This window comes from Rhamphochromis sp. 'chilingali' (assembly GCF_963969265.1).
Source record: "Rhamphochromis sp. 'chilingali' genome assembly, chromosome: 6".
Taxonomy (NCBI): domain Eukaryota; kingdom Metazoa; phylum Chordata; class Actinopteri; order Cichliformes; family Cichlidae; genus Rhamphochromis; species Rhamphochromis sp. 'chilingali'.
In genome coordinates, this window is record NC_137933.1 from 39,923,516 (window position 1) to 39,947,024 (window position 23,509).

General features: G+C 43.1%; 2 protein-coding genes across 2 annotated transcripts; one reads left to right on the forward strand and one right to left on the reverse strand.

Annotated features, from left to right (window-relative positions):
- Nucleotides 1-6,743: 6,743 nt before the first annotated feature.
- LOC308397832 (calcium and integrin-binding family member 2-like) lies at nucleotides 6,744-14,441 on the reverse strand. The gene is made up of 7 exons (XM_080884010.1): nucleotides 14,420-14,441; nucleotides 11,942-12,241; nucleotides 11,639-11,673; nucleotides 10,160-10,271; nucleotides 9,888-10,035; nucleotides 9,090-9,285; nucleotides 6,744-7,365 (listed from the first exon to the last, which is right to left on the reverse strand). The coding sequence occupies exons 2-7, from the start codon at nucleotides 11,990-11,992 to the stop codon at nucleotides 7,344-7,346; spliced, it is 564 nt and encodes a 187-aa protein (XP_080740136.1). The 5' UTR covers nucleotides 11,993-12,241; nucleotides 14,420-14,441; the 3' UTR covers nucleotides 6,744-7,343.
- LOC308397830 (isocitrate dehydrogenase [NAD] subunit alpha, mitochondrial-like) lies at nucleotides 13,283-21,902 on the forward strand. The gene is made up of 11 exons (XM_080884008.1): nucleotides 13,283-13,370; nucleotides 14,494-14,559; nucleotides 14,739-14,822; nucleotides 15,412-15,526; nucleotides 15,619-15,806; nucleotides 18,242-18,375; nucleotides 19,046-19,148; nucleotides 19,442-19,506; nucleotides 19,591-19,675; nucleotides 20,452-20,604; nucleotides 21,450-21,902. Exons 1-11 carry the CDS (start codon nucleotides 13,344-13,346, stop codon nucleotides 21,531-21,533), a joined length of 1,104 nt encoding a protein of 367 aa, XP_080740134.1. The 5' UTR covers nucleotides 13,283-13,343; the 3' UTR covers nucleotides 21,534-21,902.
- Nucleotides 21,903-23,509: the final 1,607 nt, after the last annotated feature.

The window sequence follows — 23,509 nt, forward strand, 5'->3', positions numbered from 1 at the left end:
ATCGAACCGGCGACCTTCCGGGTACAGATACGCTTCCCAACCCCCTGAGCCACGGTCGCCCCATTGATTCATTAATGTTGAATTCTCTTGCAGCTGATCTATTCCCATGTTCTGGACCTGAAAACAGGGTTTTTCTACGAAGGTTTGATCTTTGAGAGTTTAAACAAGAAAGAAAAGTGTGGAAATGTCGATGCCTGTCTAAGAAAAGTGTATAAAGTGTGTAGAGAGGGGTTTTACAGCCTTAAAACATCTATAATAATTGTAAAAAAAATAAAGTTCCCTACTTCACCTATCGCGGGTTATTTTTAGAACGTAACACTCGCGATAAACGAGGGACCGCTGTATATAAAAAGTGCAACTTAGAGTGACTTGTTGTGGTTTTCACTCTGTACACTACCACAGTAGACCTGACTGAAGTGCAGACTTATAGCTTCAACTCAAGAGTTTGACAAAAGTATTGCATGAACTGTTGTCTCTCATTTTAAAGCCTCAAAATTAATTGGACAACTGGCTGACAGGCAGGTTCATGGCCAGGTGAGGTCTGTTCACTCATTATTTCATGACAAATTAAGGAGATAAATATCTAGAGTTTATTTCAAGTTGAACTTCATATCAGTGATGCACGTGTAGGAGGCCATCATTAGGCTGACAAACCTAAATAAAGCTATCAGAGAGATAGCAAAAAAATGTAGGAGTGTTCAAATCAACAGTCTGATACATTCCTAAAAAGAAGGAGTGCAGGAAACTCAACAACACCAAAAGTCCTCAGATGTACATGGGGATGTACAATAGCTGATAATGGGCCCAAGACATTTCTTATGAGACTAACAGTCTTAGTCGCTAAAAATGATAATGTCAAGTTTGTCATGGTTTAGTTTGAGAAAGTTCAAAGACATCCAGCAATTAATATTGTTAAGAAAATCTGAACCTTTCTGCAATGTGCTATCAGCACATGGTTTTAGACAGAGGTAGAACTGTGTATCATCTGCATAAGAGTGATAGGAAATTTGGTGTTTCTGAAAAATAGAGCCTAATGGGAGCATGTATAAGGAGAATAAGACGGGGCCCAGAATAGAGCCCTGAGGTATTCCACAAGTAAGTGTAGCAGGGGAAGAGTTTTGTTGCCCTGCATCAAGGAGTTCTGCTCTCTAAGTAAGAGGCAAACCATTTTAGAGCAGAACCTTGGATGCCGACGCACGTCTTCAAACGGTTTCATAGGATTGTGTGATCAACAGTGCTGCACTCAGGTCTAAAAGAATTAAAACAGTACTTTTCCAGAGTCAGCAGGGTAAAGGTCCTTTCGCACATAAAAATTAGATGTAAAGGATTTGTAAACAGCTGAATTCTGTCATTATTAACATTTTACACAACCTCCTAATTTTTTTTCATCCATGGTGAAAGATCTACCGTGACATCAAACGAACCCTGGTACGTGTTTGACGGCGCTGACAGTAATATTTGTCTAACTTTTCTGCGCCGTGTTAACACCTCAGCCCAGTCCAACACATCGGTGATGATCCAAATCCAGGTTTTTTGCAAAGAATCACTGCTGCAGATTTATGATCTGCTGGAAGCACCGAAGCCAGCAGAGCCCAGACTGTAAGAGCAGCACACATGTTCAAACACATGAAGTGAGAATGAGCAATGTCTAGATTTTTGGTTTCTTTTAAACGACAGAAGAAGAAGGAGTCGGGCTCAGGTTTGTGAGTCTCAAAGCTTTGTCCCTCGAAGCTGTAGCCACATTTCACTTTGTACTTCTGATATTCATCCCTTACGTTACATTTTTTTTAGCTTTTACACTGCACACATTAAACCGTCTCCTTTTGCATACCAGGGAAACCATATGCTCTGCACTGTGCACTCTTTTTATTTATTTTTGCCAAACGGCTCTTTTGTAAGCTCATTATGACCTCCTCAGTCTGACCTGCAGCTCTATTAAATGGGCCTTTCTCTCCTCTAGGCTGATAAGGTGATTTCGCTTCAGCTCTTAGACTGCTGACAGACTGCTGAGAGCGGACGGTTTGTCCAGTTAGAACTGATTTCCTGCTTTTAAATCCAGAGCATGAACTCCTGCATAAATCACCGATGAGGTAACATCAAGGTCGTGTTCAGGTCAGGTTGACCTTGTCCATCCATTCTGCCAGGACTGCAACCCTCTGTGTCATTCCTGCTTTGTTTCCACTAATGAAGGCGATTTAATGAGGACATTAGGCGTTTTAATGAGGAACTAAGACTTTAAATCTATGATTTGATAAACAGAGAGGATCACCCACAGTCTGGCTCAATCTGGACCTCCAAACGTCTGACTGGTGGCCCGAATCCTCACCACTATACAAAGTGAGGGGTCATGTTCAGTTTAAGGGGCAAATAAGGCATCACTGCTTCTCATTTACAATGTTTAAAATAATGAGCCGTTAACCATGAGAGACATGTGGAACATCAAACATCCCTGCTTTGTTTCTGTGCACATTCTCTTACATTTGTCTTTGTGCATGACTATGAAATGTATGTGATTACTCAAGCTAATCACCTGATCTTAAAAGTTAAAGAAGTGAAGTACTGTGTAAAACTCTTGAGCCACACTTCACTTCTTTATCTTTTGCTTCCAAGGAGCCAGACCCGTCAACAGTTTGGACACACCTTCTCATTTTGTTTATTTTTGTGTTTATTTTTATTGCTTTCTACATTGTAGATACATACTGATGATATCAAATATATGAAGCAAGAATTATGTAGCAAAGAAAAAAACTGATAAATAACTCTAAATAAGTCTTTTAGATTCCTGAACCACCCTTAGCTTTGTTGACAGCGCTGCAAACCCTTGGCCTTTTCTCAATGAGCTCCATGATGTAGTCACCTGAAATGGTTCTCACTTCACAGACGCCTTATCACCCACTCACATCCTGGGCCTTTTGACCTCAGTAAATCACACGGCAGGGTGGGACTAGGTTTCACAATGGGTTCACCCGAAACCTTGTCTGATTGTGACCGACACCCATTTTCACACCTTGGCTTGGGTGATTAGCCAGAGGAACAGTGGGGGTCCATGATCCTCTTGGAGACACTCCCATAGGGCTTAAAATCTGGGACTCTCCACCAATTACTTTTAGGACTGAAGGAGCTTCTCAGATGATCCACCATGCAACATCATCTGGAAAAACCTGACAGAAAACAACTTCTTTTTTTTTAACCATTTTTCAGTGTTTGGGACAAGGACTCCAAACACAGTGCCAGTGCAGTAAAAGCATTCTTGGATATAAAAACAGACAATGGAACATTATCAGTCATGGATTAGCCTCCCCAGAACCTGAAGCTCAACATTATCAAAGCAGTGCGGGATTCAACAAGCCTGTAAATCTATTCCTGAATAAGATTTTTTTTAAATGCTTAACAGAGTTAAGGTTGTGTTGAAGAATAAAGATGGTCATAGAAACCGGACTGCTGCATTTACATTTATATTTGCTCTTTTCAATAAACCACTGCATGTATTTCTTGTATTTCATATCAAAAAGTAAAGATATGAGGTATGAATGTCAGCTGGTCCTATGACACTTGCGCACAGGGCTGCGCTTCTACTAACTGCTGTGACTTTATTCAGTCAATTTTATTTTTTATACTTGATGGATTTATTCCTGTGTATCAGGAGAAAAATGAGGGCAGGTTCCACCGAGATTTGAACTCGGATCGCTGGATTCAGAGTCCAGAGTGCTAACCATTACACCATGGAACCACGTGCTTACATCGTCGGAAATTTCATTATTTAAAAGTCGAACAGACATGACCTCCCCGATATGATTTATGTAAGCTGTTGGGAGGATTTTCTTTCGCTGTACAACGATCCGTTTATTTACATACGAATCGTCTATAGATTTCATGTTAAAACCTCAAATCTAGCATCGCCTCTGACGTCACATCCCCCGGATTTTGGACGTAAAGGTTGTATATACAACTGTGAAACGTATTAGTTCCCGGGTCCATCAGCACGGTGGATAAAATCTGACAAAACAAACGAACGAACATGGTTTTGCGACCACACCGGTCACTAATAGTTCGGTCAGTGCTTATTTAATCGTTTTACTGTTTCAGTACAGAAACGTTTGTCAGTAAATCCACCACTCGCCACCAGGTGTCAGTGTAACACAGCAGAACAACTACCTGCAAACAATAAACGGCACAACACAGCCAGCACGGTGTGGAAGGTATCTGTTAGTCATCATTTTTCTTCTTCTTTATATTATTATGTTGTTGATCCGTGGAGTATTTTATTTTATTGCAAATTATTTTTGTCACTTTCTGAGGATGAATTCAACTCCATGTGTTCACTGCTGATTGCACACACGTGATTGCTAAAAACTAGAAGCACTGCTGGATGAATTGTTCTGTGGATGAATTGTGAGTTGGATGTGAAGCGCAGCTCCTGCTAAAATTCTACTGACCTCAGATCAACACTGGTCTCATGTTTCTGTCAGTGAAAACAGGTCGATGTTGTTGCTATCTGCTGATCATCAGCTGCTGTTTCATCCTGCCAACACGTCGATGCTCCTCAGCTTCAGTTACACAACAATCTAATATCACACACTCTCCTCTGTGGTTATTTAAAGTCTGGCAGCGTGTAGTCTGCAGACTTTACCTGCTTCACCTCCAGCATAGCCACCACATGGACAACAAAAGCACCTTACTGGTGATAATCCATGTGTATGCGTCCTGTTAGTTTTGAGGTATACTTACAGACTCGGTTTGATTTCAGATGAGTACAGTGATTAGAACTGCGACCTCAGAGCAAGATGGTTCTTTGCTCTCAGGTCCTGGTACCTGCTCTCCGTCTGTTCTCCCACAGTCCTGGCACACCTTCACGGGTTTTTCAAAAGGGAAAAAAAAAAATCACACTGATAACAAAGAAGTCTTAAGTTGTCTGACCTTGGTGTGAATTTGCTGAGACGTCCACTCCTTTGTGATTGTGTTAATGCACAACGGCAAAATGTCAAAACCTCTGCTTTTATAGAGTTGCTCTAATTTATAGATGATCAGCTAAGTGCATTTGATTAGCAGCATCTTAATTCCAATGGAAGCAGTATGTTTGCTTAGTTTTACACATGACTGCATAGAGTCCTGTTAAAACGTGCCTTTTCACAGGACTGTACTATAAAATAGAAATAAATTCATGTTGTCTCAGCAGGTTGTATTGAAAAACATGATGACAATTTACCCACAAAAATGTTCCTTTGATTTTTTAATGTTTTGTTTTTTAAGTGTTTGAGTTCAAATTAGTTGTTAGTCTGAGGGCATCGGTCAACGATTCAAATTAGAGTGCTACTAAAGTGCTACTACTGCAGCTCCACCTGCTGACACACTAACATTACTGACTTCCTGTTTATTGTTGTTGTGACTCTTCTGACTCAGTATGCTAACCTCACGTTTCTCCACCATCACTGCAGAGAGAGAAACCTCGTTTGGCAAAAATCGACATTTAATCTTTTTGTTATTCTGGTTGAGATTAGCATATGCTGCATAGATCATTACAGACTGGTGGCCTTGCGGGGTGCTCATCCTGCCCTGCGTGCAGTGTGCTGTACCTGTAAATGTCAGGTGTGTCCTGGTGGAGGTTGTGTAATCCAGCAGATGAAGGCTGCTGTGCTGCAGCAGCAGGAACGCCGTGTCTTCACCACAGTTGGCTGCTCATGATAATCAGGACGGATGTGCCTCTGCAGCCTGAACTGAACAGCAGCTGCAGGAGGAGGCGCTTCAGCTTATTCACACCACCCAGAGTTCAAACTCACAGCCAGCTGACTGTACTGTGAAGGAGAGGTGAACTCATCTTGTACCTTCTAGTTTCCCAGTAATTCCAGGCCTCTTAGTACAGACGGATGTCTGAAGCTCCGTCTTTACACATCTATTTCTTATTCCTTGAATCACTACAGCCGACTCTGACCCCACAGTTTACAGGAGACCACTAGCAGCTACGCTAACTGATCTGTAGACTGGATCACGTCTCTAGAGGTTAGAACAGGAGTAGTCATTCCTCTATTGTTAGACATGACTGGGTACAGATAATGCAAATGATTCCAGCCAGTAATTCCTCTTGGCTGCTTTTCTGCAGTCCTCGTTCAGAATTTTAGGGGAAAAATCTTTTGAAGACATTTGAGCTGGGTGAACTAGAAGGAAAGTTATAAATAGATTTGTGATAAAATGATTTTTGTGGGGTTTGAATCTTTCGGTGGATTAGCAGAGTATTTAAATCAAAAGTGATAAGTTTGAGATAACGTGTTATCTGCAGGCTCTAAAAGTGTAACGACTGAACGGCCCATCCAAACTGCAGCTCCTCCACCTCCTCCCCCAGCATGACAGTGCTCCCTGTAACCAACAGCCCAGTGAGAGTCCTACTAGGTGAAACTATGCAGTATTGTAAATCATTTCTCATATAAATTGTGCATTAAGAGAAAGGCTTACAGTGAAAGGTGCTTTGAAGTGTCTTCCTGTAGCAGAGCAAACCTTCAGACCTTCAAAGCTGCAGACCAACAGCATTCCTGGACCTCCTCCTGTTCTTCCTCTAGACACTTGATGGTACAAACCAATGTTAAGACCTGATGTGTTTAGCTGCAGGATGAGGAACAGCTCGCGCCCTCGCCTGAACCTGGATCGGTTTTCTCAGACAAGAAGCCTCGTGAAGCATCGAGTGACAGAACAACCTTTTATTTGATTCTAGCCATAAAATATTTTGTCTTGAAAGAGTGAAAGCTGTCATATCAAGTTAGTAGGAGGCAGGAAAAAGTTTTATCAAAGCCAGGAGTACAGGTGAGATGACAGAGAGAGCCCTTCCATCAACTGAGCTACAGTTTACTATGATTGTCGTTATGCACCAGAATGCTTCACTAAACCAGATGTACAAATTCACCAGCTAGAAGCAATTTACAACATGCACTTTATGGAGAAAGATTGCATAGCTCCTCACTGTTTTGCCCTTTAAAGATGTGCTTTTAAAAAGAATCCAGTTTTGGATGAGGCCTTTCTGAAAAGCACTAAATTCAGAAAAGCCCTGTTCTGTATCCACTGCGGCGCCGTCCTCACAGATGTTTCTCAGAAAATCGGAAACGTCCACAGGGGAGAAGAAAGTCAGCCCTGTCTAAGCTGAGTTCAAACTCCATCCCAGAGAGAGGCTTCATGCAGTAACCGTATCCCCTCTGGAATGACTGCGTGATCGAGACAGTCCAGGTCTCAGGATCTTTCAGGAAAGAAGACTCCCCGCCGGCAGTAGAAAGGACAGGCACTGAGTCGAGCTGGGTCCGAGGTTCAGGTGGAATCGGGGTCGAAGAGAGACGTCTTTCCTCTGCAGGATCTCAGCTGCCTCATATTCGTATGTGGAAATTGCTGAAGACACAAAGCAAGCAGATGTGGGTGACTTCTAGGACTGACTGAATCATCATTAACTGTTTGAACCTCTCAGGCTGTAACTGGATGAAACTGTGAAATTTAGCCTCGTTGTATCAACTGCAGGATGGTAATGGTGCATCTCAGTTGCTGTCAGGAGTCTGTTTTTACTCTTTAAATTAAAACTCTGACAATTATCTTTGCATGTAATGTTTCATAGGATTCACCTCCAGGGCAGAGCGACTGGAAAACATGCTCATGGAAAACATGCTCACTTTGAGCTGCCTCAAACTACTTTACAATGTCGGGTAAATACCCCACAGTGCTACAGAGAAAACTTCCACAATTAGACGACCCCCTATGAGCAAGTACTTGGTGACAATGGGAAGGAAAAAGTCCCTTTTAACAAGAAGAAAACTCTAGCAGAACCGGGCTCAGGGAGGGCCGGCCGGTTGGGGGTCCGCAGCAGGTGCTGCAGAGTCTGTTGTAAGCAGACATAAATGACTGGACGAGCGTAAATGCTGCGATCTGTGCGCCGCACCTTGCAGACGCGCGTTCACGCCGACGTTTATGACAGTCGAGCTGCTCGGCTTTGTGACGTCAGATTAACTGGCCGACCGTAACCAGGGTGACGCGGGAGGTGATGTACCTGCTAGTAAAAACATAATGGCTTTCCAGCTTTCTCTTTTTACAGTTTAACTGCTTCTGTTGCCATAGTAACACCAACCCTTGAGCCCAGTTTCCAGCTATTATCTCTGAGCGGCGGTGCAGTGTGATAGACAAATTAATGACTGAACTCAATGACTTGATAAATGCACCCTCCTCCTCCTCACTCTACTCTTCTTCCCCTTGTCTCTCCCTTCACCCCTCCTCTGTGCTCACTGTGGGACACTGTGATGGATTGCCAGCAGTAAAACTCGTGGGTTTTATCTCTGCAGCTTTATGCAGAGCAGCAGAAGACTCAGCAGCCTGAGTGAGAAACACTCACAGCCAGGATCAGGACCTGGATCAGGACCTGGATCAGGACCTGGATCACAACCATCCTCTGTCCTTTCAGGAGACATCCCGCCGGCAGCTTCACGGTGAAGCTTCTCATTGATTTGATGCTGTCCCTTTATGCAGCCCCTCAGTTCAGCCTCAATCGTGAAACAACTGATGTGTGTTGAGCAGCAGATCAAACAAGAACTACAAATATCTTCCAGCGCACAGTAAGACTCATTTAGTAAGTTTGACACCGCTGCATTAGTGGGAGGATCATACTGAGCCGCAGCACAGTCTGTACGACTGACTGTGAATTAAAAGGCTAAAATAGTGTGTGCCTTTGTGGTGGATGGATGAAAACTGTTGATAACCCTGCAGATCATTGTGTTTTAGTGATACTGCCAGCAGAACAGAAGAAAACTGACCCTAAAGCATATTTTCCTCCAAAAAATGCTGCTTCAAGAGCAGAGAGCACAGAGCTGATGTGTTATGTGACATTATTGTGATGAGCTGGCAACAGCACCCCATGACAGCCTGGAGGGGAAATATAAGAAACAGTCAGACAACAGTCTGAGCAGCAAAAAACACTTTGGACCGATTCCAAACACAGAAATTAAGGATTAAAAAACCAATCGCATACTTTTCTAACTTTGCGCTGTCACTGTGGAGGTTTGTGGGAGAGGAGCAGCCACGTCTCTGCCTTACTTTAAAAAATGAACACATAACAGAAGAGATGACGGTACCTCAGAAAGTCAGGAGCCTTGGAGATCATGTTCTCAAAGTCGGCGAATGAGAGCTTGTTGTCTCCGTCGAGGTCGGCCTCCTCGATGGCTTTGTCACACACCAGCGTGACCTCCTCGGGCGTCAGCTCCCCTTTGGTCAGCTTGTTCAGGGTCTTCTCCAGGTCCTCCTTACAGATGAAGTTGTCCCTGTTAAAGTCTGGACCAGATCCCCAACGAGACGACTCAGTACTGGGCTGCCACAAAAACCTGAACTTATTCTACGAATAATCTCCATGTAATCAACAGTAATAACTGCAAATAATGAAATCATTTTGTAAACTATACATTTTCTTAGACTTTATTTAGATTTTTCATATATTATTTTGAGACCATTTAAATCTATTTAGACATTTAATGTTAATTTAGTGACATTTAATTAATATTTAGAAGAATAATTTTTAGACTAATAATAATTATTTAAATTTTTTGATTATTTTGAATGATAATTCTTTTATTCACATATTTTTGGCCATTTTATTTACATTTAGGAGAGATTTGTGTATATTAACATTTTACTTTCTTTTAATATTTTCAGAAATTATAATAATCATTTTCCAGGAATTAATAATTTTCTCTTAATTATATACTTACGAAGTTGAAATAATTTATTAAAATAATCTTTTATATAGTCATGCTATTTTTGTTTAAATCGGGAAAACAGCACTTATTCTGAAGCGAGTACTCGCCGAGGCACATTGCTGCCACAGGTGTGTCATCTCAGACCCAACCCGAGCTTCTCCACCTGAAGGCGCACGTTACCGTATATCTTGAAGGCGTAAATGGTCTTGAGCTCTCTGGGTGAAGCTTCGCAGAGGGCAGAAAACATATCGATGAAGTCGCTGAAGCTCAGGTTCCCCTGTCCGTCCTCGGAGAACGTCTCCACGATTCTCTCTCTAAACGGGTTTTCCTGTCAGCACAGACGCAAAACATCACACAGTTGAACATAACGGCCAACAAAAACCGGGATGTGAGACACATTTGTTTTAAAGTCTTGCATCAGCCAGCAGAATTTTGACCTGTACAAACTGTACCTTCAGTTCAGGCATGGTGACGATGAGCGTCATCGGGACTTTGATGTCGGGGTTGTTGGTGTAGTCCAGCGGCACTAAATGTGGCGCCAGCTCACGATATCGAGCGTGTAACCTGCAGCACATTAGAGCAAAGTCAGCAGTTTACACAGGAGTCTAATACATTCACTTTAATAACATTTTACATTCAGGATCCCAAATTTCAGACTGATGAGAGAAAGGCAACAAGTTTCCATCAGTCAGTCAGTGATCAAAGCCTTCCTAACAAAATGATGCAACCTTAAGATAAAAGCTGCTGGAACAAGGAAGGAGAATCTGAAACACGCCGACGCTGTCCGTCTGTAGCTGTAAAGTGTTTGTCTGAGCGACTCCAATCTGCTCATTTCCACCTCTAGAGTTTCAGTCTTGACCTTTATTTATCCCACCCAGGGACTGTTTCTTGAAGGTCACCCCCTCTCATGCCATTTTCTTCTGATTGGTCAACTCGCAGAAGCCTGCTGAAGGGCAGCATCCAGACTTTTTGAGCTTTACTGGCACCAAATGATGGAATCAAAGCATTCAGAGCAATCTGAAGTTTGAGTGTTTGGCTCACAGGGATTTCCTTTAGATACGTTTACTCATTATTTTTCTAAACTGTGCAGGTTTAATATGAAGGTCTAACTCTGGGTCATGTGACAGGAAATACAGGAACGGTGAATCAGCCTACGTTACAAGTCATCTTAAAATAAGTTAAAAAATCCAGTTTTGATGTTTGAAATCAGCTCAGTTAATCTCACTTCAGTCTACTGAACAGTTTCACCTCATACTATGAAAACAGGTGGAGCTGCAGGTCCTGGAGGTGCATAGGTGTGGGTGGAAATTTTGCACAAATTTTTTTCCCAGCATTTTTGTTTCTTCACAACGTCATGACTACACGAGATCTTTCCAGTGTTGAAAAACTCATTTAAGCTCTGTTTAAAGCATGCAACCCAAATCCACTTTAAGCCCACTCAAGTGTCACAATCTGAAGCTAAAATGTGTTTTTTGTTTGGTACAATTCTTCCTGTAACCTTTTCTGAGCATTAGTAACATCCACTTTGATGTAGAGGAACAGAAATACCATCTGTACCATGGATGTTTGATCTGTTTCTAATTACTTATTGGAGAAAACTTCAAAAAGTGCATTTTGAGTAAACTTTGAAGGGTCGTATCACCATGCAGGACAGGTGTGTGAAGCATATAAAGTGTTTCCTTTTGTGCTTCGTTAAAATGAGTCAATCAGCTATTAAAATATACTCCAAGCGCGCTGCGTTCAGTGTGAGTTTAGTAGATCCCAGTACAGTAAAGCCAATCATCAAAACCATTGTGTAAACACATCGCGCCTACAATACACAGCAGGAAAAATAGCCGAGCTGCAGTCGTTCCTCTCCCTCAGTGAGTGATGAAGGTGTAGATTCAAAAAGAAAAGAAGACCAGCAGACTTTCGCCGTGCGCCACACTCACCGCAGGATTTCCTTCCGGGTGAAGAAGGTGCAGTCCTGGGAACAAACAGAGAGACGAAGAAAGTGAGTCAGAGCGGCCAGTCCTCAGGGAGGATCTGCTTTCACCATCAGTCAGCATCTTCACCACTACCACCACCACCATCATCATCATCATCCAGTGCAGCAGGATGCAGAGCCAATCAGCAGCAGGAGGCAGATCTGATGTGGTCTGCGTTCTGCTGAGCCATGAAGGCAGACACCTCTCCACCTTTCACGCCTCTCTGAAGGACATCCAGCTGTCCGCCTCCATCCTGCCCCCCCTCACCTGATACGCCTCCAGCTGTTCCTCGGTGAAGGTTGTCTGCTTGTTGCCCATCTTGGCCGGCGGATCCTCCCATCACACAGCTGCATCACACTCTGAGCTGGCTTTGCATCCGGCAGCAGGTCTGCGCACAGCCGGGACATCCACTCTTCTGATCCGGATCTCAGTCTGCGAGCCTGATGCTGCTGCTGCTGCTGCTGGTCCCAACGCGGAGGAAAACAGGATTGTGACGCCTCAGAGGACAGGAGGAGGAGGTGCAGGCATCACAGTGCTGCTTTCAGCTGCTGCTTGGAAAACCATGAACTGTAAATGCAGGAAGAAATTCTGGAATTACATCATTAGATTAGTCTGTACGATGACTTTATCAGAATGTTTGTTTATTTTTTGTTTTGTTTATTTTTGTGTTAAATAAATTACTTTTTATAACTTTACATCCATCTTTCTTTATTTCAACCACACATTTCTTCGATCTGCTTTCCAGCTTGGGTTCAATCAGCGTAAAAGTTGTAAAACCCATTTTCTTTTTCAACTGATTTTTCATGTATTGTTTGTTTCTTTTCCTTTTATAATAATAAAGTTATGCTAAAATAAATACAGAAATGTATGTTTGCAGATTTTCTTTCTCGAGATGAATGTTAGACTGGCTGTTCTGTGCCATCAGATCTCAGACATCATTTGAACACTAAGCCACAGCTCTGAGCTTAGAGCCACAGGTTCTAAGCTCACAGTAAACAAAGTAAAGTCAATAACAAAAGTGCACGCACACGAGTCTGAGTGTTTTTTTTGCATGCAGGTCTAGAAATTAAAGCTCTGACAGTGGACATCAAGTGTTGGGTAGAGCAGGAGCAGTGGCTCTTTCTCAAAATATAAACCTCAGAATCAAAAAACTACTCAGACACCAGGGGGTAAGTGATGTACACAGGTGTATTTTTCAAATGACATAAATCAAATTCTCTTGTTTCACACAAACATACATTTTGTCCAATAAATAAGTAAAGAAATAAAACTAAGTGAGCAACAAAAAAAAGATATAATAAATAGACATGGCAACCACTAAAAAAAACCAGCCTAATTACAGCAAATAAAAAAACAAAAAAGAAGTGAACAAACTTTTAATATGTTCTAATCACGGTGATGACTGTAGAGTAGCGCCCTTTTGCCTTGTTTGTGTAGATTCGGATCTTCCTAATTGCTCCTGAAGGCAGCACTAATTCTGATGGTGGTGCAGCGTCCAGCAGGTGGCGCCAAAAACAGCCTGTGGCGCCAATGACTCGTACAGCCACAAAACTCTCTCGGAGTGAGTCATCTTGCTCGCACAGGATCTTTATCCCGGCTGGTTTTCGGCAGCAGCTCGGAGTGAGTCATCTCTTCCACAGACGATCTCGGAGAGCTCTTCCTGAGCAGAATGGCAGGCAACGCGTGGAGGTCACTGGTAAGAAGCACCGTGTTTATTCCCGGTTTTAGACCACCAAAGCTCTGTGTGTTACAGATGAACGGGGCTGTGTGTGTGTCCTGAAGCCTGTGTTTGTGACTTTGTCTGTCTTTACGCGCTCTCCGCGTGTTTTTTCGGGCTGATGTACCTTGGTTAGCTCTTAGCCAGGAACCCACGTCCTTCACGTGAACGGAAGCTTCTGGAGCTGACGGAGACGTGTACCCTCGTCTCACCTGTCTAATACAACTTTGACTTTACATATTCCCCTCCGCCAACCTCAATCTGGTTACCTTGACAATACGTCGACCTGTCCCGCTCTTTCTGCTCTTTAGTTCTCTGTGATCCCCAAATCCATACTAGAGTGACGGAGAAACCAACGTCAGCCTCCGTTTAAATTTGCACGAATTTAAGCTCAGTTTAGAGTTTAGATGGAATCATTAGATCGTAGAAGTTAGTTGAAAACATTTCACGAAAAGTGGATATCCTCTGATAACTTCTGCATACATGAAATTCAACATGTAGCTAGTTCATGGTAGACTCAAACTAGGTGTGGCTGCTGAGAAATGTTTGCTTTAACTAATGTGGAGACGAACACCAGACTCCCTTTTTAAATAAAGCAATTTACCTTAAACTCGTACTATGATTAAATTCCAGGTCCCGTTTTAACTGACGGAAAAGATGTCAAATAATGTGAGGCTCCTGAGATAAACTCGGCATTGAAAAAAGTCACCGTAATGTAATAGGCAGTAAAAAATGTGAGAGATATACTACATTATCCAAAAATAATCAACATCAGCATACAAAGGATCTACAAAACAGAACAGCGGAAGTGGTGGTAATAATTTTCTCCCTTCTTGTAATTTGTTACTGAGCTTATATGTACAAACTTAAAGTTTGTACATATAAGCTCCTCAAGTCATTTTTAAATGTTATAATATGAATTATTAGGAGTGTTTCAAGCCTCAGCAGCAAATAATCAAGGTGATTCTTTGCAGTTTTGTTTTACACATCAACAGCAAGTGTTTTCAAACAGCTGAACACAGACTAACCATCATGATCAGGTTGTTTTTGAGCTGCTTTGGTGTGTTTTGTGTTGAGTTGACCTTTACGTCGTCTCTTCCAGCTGACCCAGGCAGTGGGGGTGGCGGTCAGAAAACCGGCTCTGGCTTCAGCCTCCTTTTCAAGAGGGGTGAGTAGATCCACCTCTGCCTTCCTGGGATGCAATCAAAGAGATGCTTTTCGCTTCACAACTCCCAGAAAATCCATTTATAAATAACAGGAAATGTTTTACATGAAAGCAGACACCTTGATCTCGGCTGGACTGTGATCTGCTCCAGCTGTCTGAGTTGTGTCTCTCTGTCTCTGCAGGTGAAGACAGTCACCATGATTCCCGGTGATGGAATCGGTCCAGAGATCTCCGCTGCTGTCATGAAGATCTTTGAAGCAGCAAAGGCAAGTTTGATCAGACTTTAGAGGCCAAATCTGGAAAATGATCTCACCTGAGTCCTCTCAGAGTCAGTGGATTTTTGGAACAGTAACTTTAACATATTTAATAAAGCCATTAAAAAATGTACTTTAATGCTGTGGGTATTTTCTGAGTTATAAGCACCTCGAAGTACATAGCTGGTGCGTTCTAATTTGCCTTGTTTTTTCCACCATTTTTCATCTCTCGTAACTTCTTTAGTTCTTTGTACCCTTCAAGGGTTACCCAAAATACACTTTTTATTTAAGTTTTCTCGAGTAAATGATCAGAATATAGAGCAAACCTTCAGGGGATCCATGCACTTTTCTGTTCCTCTGTGTCGAAGTCCAGGTCTCGAGGCCTGGACTTTGACACCCCTGCGTTAGAGCATTTTGATAAATCTTTAGTGTGTTTTCAGCCCTGAAAATTTCATGTGATATCACCTTTTCTTATAAAGTTATGTGAGCTCAACGTGCTGGAAATAAATAAATACAAAGCACTGCTGGCTATTCTAAGAGGGTCAGGTGGGAGGCACTGATTGGTTTTGGATCAGTTTCTAAATAGAATTTTCCTCTGAAGGCTCCAATCACGTGGGAGGAGAGGAACGTGACGGCGATAAAGGGACCTGGCGGCAGATGGATGATCCCTCCTGACGCCAAAGAGTCCATGGACCGGAGCAAGATCGGTCTGAAAGGTCTGCACGTGTCCGTTACCTTTAGACAGATTTCCTGGAAGATTCCTGCTCGTCAGTGTTTTTTGTTTTTTACATTTTTTTTTCTCCATCAGGACCCCTGAAGACACCCATCGCTGCAGGTCACCCCTCCATGAACCTGCTGCTCAGGAAGACCTTTGACCTGTACGCAAACGTGAGGCCCTGCGTCTCCATCGAGGGCTACAAGACTCCGTACACCGATGTCAACCTGGTCACCATCCGGGAGAACACGGAGGGCGAGTACAGCGGCATCGAACACATGGTGAGTGAACGGAGGCCGAGTGTGCGACAGCTCCAAGCTGAGAGGGTTACAGCGGGCTGTCCTGAGTAATCCTGACAGCTGTGTGAAAGCAGCCGTCACAGGCGATGCACAAACTGCAGACAGAGAGGAGTTCTGCTTAATTTTCTGACACAGTATGTGAAACGTTTGGTAGTGCATTTGTTTAAAGTGCTTCATTTTGTTCTGTTTTTATTTGTGGACTGTGCCAGAGCAGCTTTGCATGATTCACATTTCAAAATAAGCCTCACTTATTCTACACAGTGGGCCTTGCTGCTGCTGTGGTTCATGAAACAAGCTGTTTTAGCTCCTCCCCTTGTAAGTCAGCTTCCTTCCGATTGGTTGCCCCTCAAAAACAGTGTTTGAACAACAGGTGGGTGGGGCTTCTTTGCCTCAGATAACCATATTAGGGATTTCCTCTGTTGCTGACATCATTCAGAGCCAGGAGTAGAAAAAACTGTGTGAGTTCTTTTGGATCACGGGGGTTACTGTAGGTACACTGAGCTCATTATTAGAAGCTTTGGCCGTTTTTAAGGTGAACATCCACCACTGTTCATCAACAGCTAGCAAGTTTACACTTATTAAGGCTGTGCACCCTGCCAGGATTATCCACACCTGTTCATTTAGGAGCTGCATGGCATCCTTTTGTCCTTCAGCCTGTCAGGGTTTTTTTCTGTATTCAAACAAAAATAATCACCAATGAGCAAATGTGTGCAGGAATCTGTCACAGTGACTGTTGTCCAGTTCTTTAGCGTGTGAGTCAGGATGCTGCTGGAAGCTGTTAGCAGGTGTTGTTATCTGTGTTAACTGGTTGGTCTACCTGCCTCCTCACCTGTTCCCTGCAGGTCAGCTAGCAGCTGCAGGCAGGACGCTCTGCTCCTGTTCGTCTCTCCTGGTAAGAAGGAGGAAGCGGCGCCAGAGTCGTATTCACAGAGCACCTCGTTCCACCTCTGATAGATTCACTTTCATCCCAAAGACACAAACTAAGGACCTGAGACTGTTTCACATTCTGCTCACTGTGCTGCAGACATGATGAGCATGCTAACTATCATCCTGCACTGAGCAGCTCCCTTATTCAGACTGTGGATCCAGGTCTTTAATTCTCTGGACTCCTGATTGGACAGTTAGTTTCTTATGCTGATTAGATCCTTTGATATTTGTTATCAACTCAAGTTTAAAGCACAATCCTCTGAACCTTCAAATATTTCTGCTTCGTTTCAGCCTGTTCTGCTCTCCTTCACCTTTGTAAACATTTGGGCATAGACACACCATAGACAGGTGAATGGAAAGCACAGCAGGCTGAAATAAAGCGGAATGGTCCTTTAAATCTTCTTGGTGCTTCTGGATGTTTTGTGAATACGGCAGAACCACTGCCAGCTTCCTGAAGCTCACCTGTTCACCCACACATTCCCGACGTGGATCCGTCTGCATTCACACTGTCAGCTCAGATCTGGAGACGGTGTTAGCACGAAGCCCAGCAGCAGGGAGAACCTGTTAGCATGAACGCTGGTGTCCGTGTTCAAAGAACGAGGCATCCGAGCAGATCTTCCAGCTGGCAGTGAACGTGTGTGTGTGTAAAGTCTCACATCCATCCCCTGGGAACCTCCACCTGTTCTCCGTCTGGTGATTCGTGTCGCCCCTCCTCCTTGTCTCAACTTTTACCCACAGCTGACCTCAGGATGGACTAATAACTGCAGCAGCTGAAACTCTGTAAGGTCAAACCTTATTTGAGAACAAGTTTAACTTGGTAAAGACCTCGAATCTCATGGAAAAGATGTTTGCTAGTGTCCTAGAGGTCTGAAACCTCCCCTTGTATATATCTGATTAATTATGTCCCCAAAACGATGCTTTTATATCTTTGAAAGATTAGGCCTCCCCTCCCTGTGTGCGTCACATACCTCTTGTTTCCTAATCTGGAAACTGTTCCATGTATTTCCACAGAAAAGCTGTGGAGAAGCTTTTTCTGCACCGGCACGGCACCGAAACCTTGACTGAGCACAAAGGTTGAAGCAGCACAGGCTGCAGTTACAGGCTGCAGGAGGGTCTGTTACACTAATTTTCCTCTGCCTGAATTGCAGGGTCTCCTCGACTTCCTGTTTTAAAACGCAGCGTTTAAATCGATCGAACCAGCTGTAACCTTCTATTTTTTGCTCCGTTACCTATTGGCTAACGCAGCAGACACGCTTCCTGTTGCGTGCATGTGTGTGGAGGCAGGAGGATCCACTATTAGAATTACCCCGTTTTCCACTGATTTCCACTAGTTTGCCAGATGTGTATTCAGCCACATCCATCTTTTCCTTCTGTGTTTCTGGTAATAGGTGCAGTCTCTTGCGTCCCTCCACAGTTTGATTGTTGATTCGATTGTGTTCTGTCCAGCTGTGAGTAACTTCAGTGCGTTTCTTATCTTTTTGTTGCCGTAGATCGTCGACGGTGTTGTTCAGAGCATCAAACTGATCACCGAGAACGCTAGCAGACGCATCGCTGAGTACGCCTTCGAGTACGCCAGGAACAACAAAAGAACGAGCGTGACCGCCGTCCACAAAGCCAACATCATGTGAGTTCAGCCCATCGCCCTGTGTGTCAGTCAGTGAGACCGGAATGTTTAGTCCTCGTGTGCCGAGGAAGAACAAATTCAGAAAACTGATCAGGCAACTCATTTATTCACCAGTGTAAGGTTTGACTTCCTAATCATCAGTAACTGCCAACAAAAGCACTTTATTAGCAGGAAAGAAATGGAGGTGAGGTAGATTCATCCAGTCGGAGGCCCATGGGAGATGGACCAAACCCAAAGTCCATCTCACATGGACAGTGGGCAGCCTGCCTCCAGCGAGGGTTACCACCTGTTGATAGTCAGTCCACAGGTTACTGAGTTTCAGCTTTTAGGACGGGGCACAATTGCACCTCTGTAAAGGAAAGGGGTCGATTAGAGATAACATACAGAAAGAAGGAGAGTGGAAATAAATGAACAAAGAATAGTTGTTGAAAGCCAAAATCCAAGTAATCACTCCACCTTAGCTTGCACGTCTGAGGGAGAGGAGTGATTAGAGGACTTATTTAATCGAATTACTTCAAACAGTTTGGGGGTTATTATTTATGTTTCCTTTAAATAAAATGTCACCCATGTTTTGTCACTCACACACTCAGACTCTGTCCCTGTCAGGCGTCGTGTTCCCCCGCAGTGCAGATGTTGTGTTGCTGTTGTGTAACTCCGACTCTGTTTGCAGGCGGATGTCAGACGGTCTCTTTCTGAGAAAGTGCCGCGAGGTGGCTGAAAACTACAAAGACATCAAGTTTACCGAGATGTACCTCGACACAGTGTGCCTCAATGTGAGTCCGCCAAACAGTTCAGCAGCCAGATGTTCTGCAGCTGTTTCACAGTCTGCATTTAATGTGTTTACCTCATTAATCCAGACAGTGAAATAATAATGTTTAATGAGTGTGTTCAGAGCTGGATGGACGTGGGGGTTAATTTCAGTATTCAGTAGTATTGCTTTTCCAGAATTCTGACTTTTTTCTCAGAAAGAAAGAAAGATGTGCCCACTTTTTGTTTAGTTTTGTTTCCAGTGGCCCTTATCCTCTTCCGTACTTTCCTGACATGTCCCGATGCTTGTGTTTTCCAGATGGTCCAGGATCCAACCCAGTTTGACGTCCTGGTGATGCCCAACCTGTATGGAGACATCCTGAGGTCAGTGAATTATTCGCTCTGAAACCTGTGTTGCCAATCAGAGGCTGTGATTGGAAGTGCTGAGGTCATGTGACTGTGTTTCAGCGATCTGTGCGCTGGTCTGATCGGAGGCCTCGGCATCACTCCCAGCGGGAACATCGGCGCCAACGGAGTCGCCATATTCGAATCGGTTTGTATGGCGTTGTCTTTTTTAGTGCCGTGCAGCTTCATCTGAGTTATGATACTTCATCTGTTTTTATTGTGCTTCATACACTGAGTACTTTACTCTTCATGCTGTAGTTTTACTGCACTTGCTTGTTGTTCTGCACAAAAAGCATGTACAATCTTTAAAAGCAGATGCTTTAAAAAGATTAAATATTCTTTTCTGATCTTCTGTAATTTGTTATATGATGTCAGGTGTTCTTAGTCTTTCAACCAATGAGGCAAATGACTCCCTGGGAACAAAAGCTCCATTCCCAGGGATTCATTTACTGCTGGTAGAAGTAGAAATTTAGGGAGGGGGCTCTCACCCCAGAGATGTCACTGTGGTCATTTGGGAATGAGTTTGAGAGTCTGTGCAGTTGCCTGAGTTGTAACCTTACTGTGGACACACACAGTCGTGTCCTTAAAGAGACAGGAGCTACTGAAAATGTCAGTAAAGGGATGAATAAGGATTTAATCTGAACTGTGAATTATGCAGAGCTGCTCCGGTCGAGCCCTGGGGTGAAGTAATGTTGAGCTCCACCTCGACCTGGTACACAGAAAAATCCCATCAGTAAAACTCTTTAAAAGATATTTTTCCCACAAAACTGAATGCTTGGATTGAACTTGTAACAGGCAATTTTACAGTGTAATTATCTGAGTGTTAACCAGTCCTGTAATCCTGTGACCAAACGTCTGTAATCAGGAGACCTGCAGATTTATTGTTGTTTTGCTGACAAACTAAAATGAATGTTTGTGCTGCAGGTCCACGGCACCGCCCCTGACATCGCTGGCATGGACCTGGCGAACCCCACTGCCCTGTTACTGAGTGCTGTCATGATGCTGCGTCACATGGGTCTGCATGACCATGCCGACAAGATCCAGACGGCCTGTTTTGACACCATCAGAGACAAGAAGGTGAGGCTGAAGTCTCTCCTTGGAGGGCTCCAGTATTTTTGTTCCTTTAAGTCGAAGTTTCAAACAATGAAAGCAGCGTGTCTGTAACTCATTGTGCCAAAAGCTCCGACTGATCCAAACACTGAATTTTTACTCTTGGTTTTGGATGATGACAAAGAAAGGGGAGTGTCTTAGCAGCCCCACCCACCTACCTTCTATTTATGACGGGCAGCCAATCACGAGCAAGGTGGCCTGAAAAGCTCGAGAGAAAGCAGAGAAGCTTAAACGGCATGTATCAGGCGATCTGGTTGGTTTCATCGACGCCCAGAATAAATAGGATTATTTTCAGTTGTGAATCGTCCAAAGCCACTCTAGTGGAGTCTGAGAACCTCTGCTAATGTCATTAATAACAGCTGGAATGATATTGAGGACACCTGAAATGCTCTCAGAGAGAAGCTGCAGTTACTCCAGGACCGCCAGGAAAAAATCTTACACTTACTTTCAGTTGTGCATTCTGGAGGACGACCTCCTTAAAATCACACTTTGTATGATCTTTTTTCTAATGGTTTGTCACACTCCTGTATCTTGGAGCGAAGCAGACGGGAAACATGACACTCTGCTGACAGGGCTGCTTTTAATCTGAGTGGAGGCTGCTGGATACTTCCTGTTGAGCTCTTCTGAGATGACAGTTGATACATTGTTACGCCTTAGGAGGCTTATTCAACAGAAGTCAGTTTGAGCACCACCCAGTGGCTGTGGATGGGTCTGCACTTTAGTCCAGGCTGGCTGTCAGCAGCACCACCTGCTGGTTGGAGCAGATTCCTGTGAAATAAGAGCTGCTGCTCACTGATGTGTTTGTGTTTCAGGTTCTGACGAAGGACCTGGGAGGAAGTGCAAAGTGCTCTGAGTTCACAGCTGAGATCTGCCGTCGTGTCCAGGATCTGGGCTGAAGCTGCAGGGGAGAGGCCGCTGTTGGAGGCTCCCCCCCCCCCGCCCGCCCACCTATCCTGCTGACTCGTCATATCTCTCTGGAGCTGCTGGCTGTGGAGGGGTGGGGCTTCTGCAGCAAGATCTTGAGTCCTTAACATTCACAGCAAGCGTAACGCACAAGTTTCACCAAGAAGCATGAGATGAGCGTTTCTTACTGTAATATCAGATGAATGACGGTATCAGTGCTTCGTTCCATTCGCATATTCTTTATCGTATTTTTGTAACAGTAGTACTGCGGGTAAAAGGTCCTCTTATTTATTGTTTCCACTTCCTGTTACTGCTTTATTCACTGCTACTCACCCGGATATATAAAAATTCTACAAAGAAAGGTCTCTCCTCTGTTTTGTTTTTCTTTTGCACCTCAGACACTTGGACTCAAACATGCAGCTTTAATGCTTCAAGTTTAGCATCTGCTCTTAACACTCGTTTTTATTTGAAATTATTCAGAAACAGTTTAGCGTATCCTGTTAAAGTCAGAGTGGAACACTGAGCAAACCATCAGGAAACATGGCAGCACCAGAGAGAGGTTCTACTTAACTTCAATAAAGGTGCTTTTTGTAATTACTCTCAATTGGGCTAAATTTCCTAAAGAGGCTTTCTCCCAAGGCCATCACTGCAAACAAGAATGTCCTCATTATGACCTTGTTAAATCAATGCTATGTTGAGTCATTACGACATCTTGTCGTTCAAACTGGGATTATACATTTTAGCATTATCATTACCCAGAGTTGAGATCATTTAATAACCTTGCCCAATTAACCTAAATGAATTGTAAGAGAAATGGCTATAACTCTATGTATTGACCTTTTAAACAATACCAGTTTAAGGGGGGGGCAGGATCAGCAGCAGCATCAAGAAACTGTTTATTTAAAAACAGAAACCTGTCTTCACTCTTTTCCATACTCTGACCACTTTGTTAGGTACACGTTCTACAGTCTTAATATCCCAGTCCCTGGATTTCTACCAAAAATACTGCTGTCATCGCTCTAAACCAAAGTTGCTGGGCCCCAAATAAGGACAGAAGGGTTACTGCTAAAAATCCAGCTGTGATGAATCGCCATCGCTCCACTGAGACTGTTTCTGATGAGACTTTATCAGAAACAGTATGTGGATCAACTGGAGGGCCAGATGGCTCAAGACTTTTGCAGAGTGGGTGGAGCAGCTTTAATCCAACAACAGGAAGAAACTGAAACTGAACAGAAATAAGTCATGAACATGAAAATGAAACAAGACCTAACCTTGTGATGGAGTCAGTCTGAAAGTCCAGAGACGTTAGAATCATGATCCATTAGCAAGCACATAATTCATGTTTATAATAATAAACTAAACAGAAACCAATATAAATAATAATATTTATAATTATCACCCTTTCCCTCCCTGCAAATTACGTCATGTGACCCCGCCCCTATTTCCTGGCTGCGTCAAATTGCGGCATACAAACGGGAAAAAGAGCAGTTTTACTTTCAAAATATTATTTGTTTTTACCTGCAGAGCGCAGTGATCGAAATGAAAACTAAACTTTTGAAAACAAAATATAAAAATGTAGATAATTGTGAGTTATTTAATTTAAAACACGAATAACAGAAACATGTTGGAGATTATGTTAAAAAAGGAGCTCAAAACCACTGTATAAAGTCACGGTAAATAATGAATAAAATTAATTAAATAATAAATATCAAACTGAAAAAGAAACAATTTACACATATAATATTTTTATATTTTTCATAAATATTCATAATTTGTTTTTAGAAATCCATAAATATAGAGATCAAAATAAACTTTTATATTCGCTGAATTTCAAGGGTAGTCTTTCACATGGAGCTGTTACACGCATCGTAAATGTTTTTGTGTTAGTACAATGCACACTGCAGATTTGCTTTATTATTATACTCATTTAATTATGTCACAGTCAACACTTAAAAACATTTTTATTACT

Excerpts from the sequence above, each read along its gene's own strand:
- LOC308397832 (XM_080884010.1), bottom strand. The coding sequence starts at position 11,992 with ATGGGCAACAAGCAGACAACCTTCACCGAGGAACAGCTGGAGGCGTAT. Across the intron at positions 10,036-10,159 it reads TCACCATGCCTGAACTGAAG|GAAAACCCGTTTAGAGAGAG; the intron begins GTACAGTTTGTA and ends CTGTGCTGACAG. Across the intron at positions 9,286-9,887 it reads TTACGCCTTCAAGATATACG|ACTTTAACAGGGACAACTTC; the intron begins GTAACGTGCGCC and ends GATCTGGTCCAG.
- LOC308397830 (XM_080884008.1), top strand. The coding sequence starts at position 13,344 with ATGGCAGGCAACGCGTGGAGGTCACTG. Across the intron at positions 13,371-14,493 it reads GCAACGCGTGGAGGTCACTG|CTGACCCAGGCAGTGGGGGT; the intron begins GTAAGAAGCACC and ends CGTCTCTTCCAG. Across the intron at positions 19,149-19,441 it reads TCGACACAGTGTGCCTCAAT|ATGGTCCAGGATCCAACCCA; the intron begins GTGAGTCCGCCA and ends TGTGTTTTCCAG.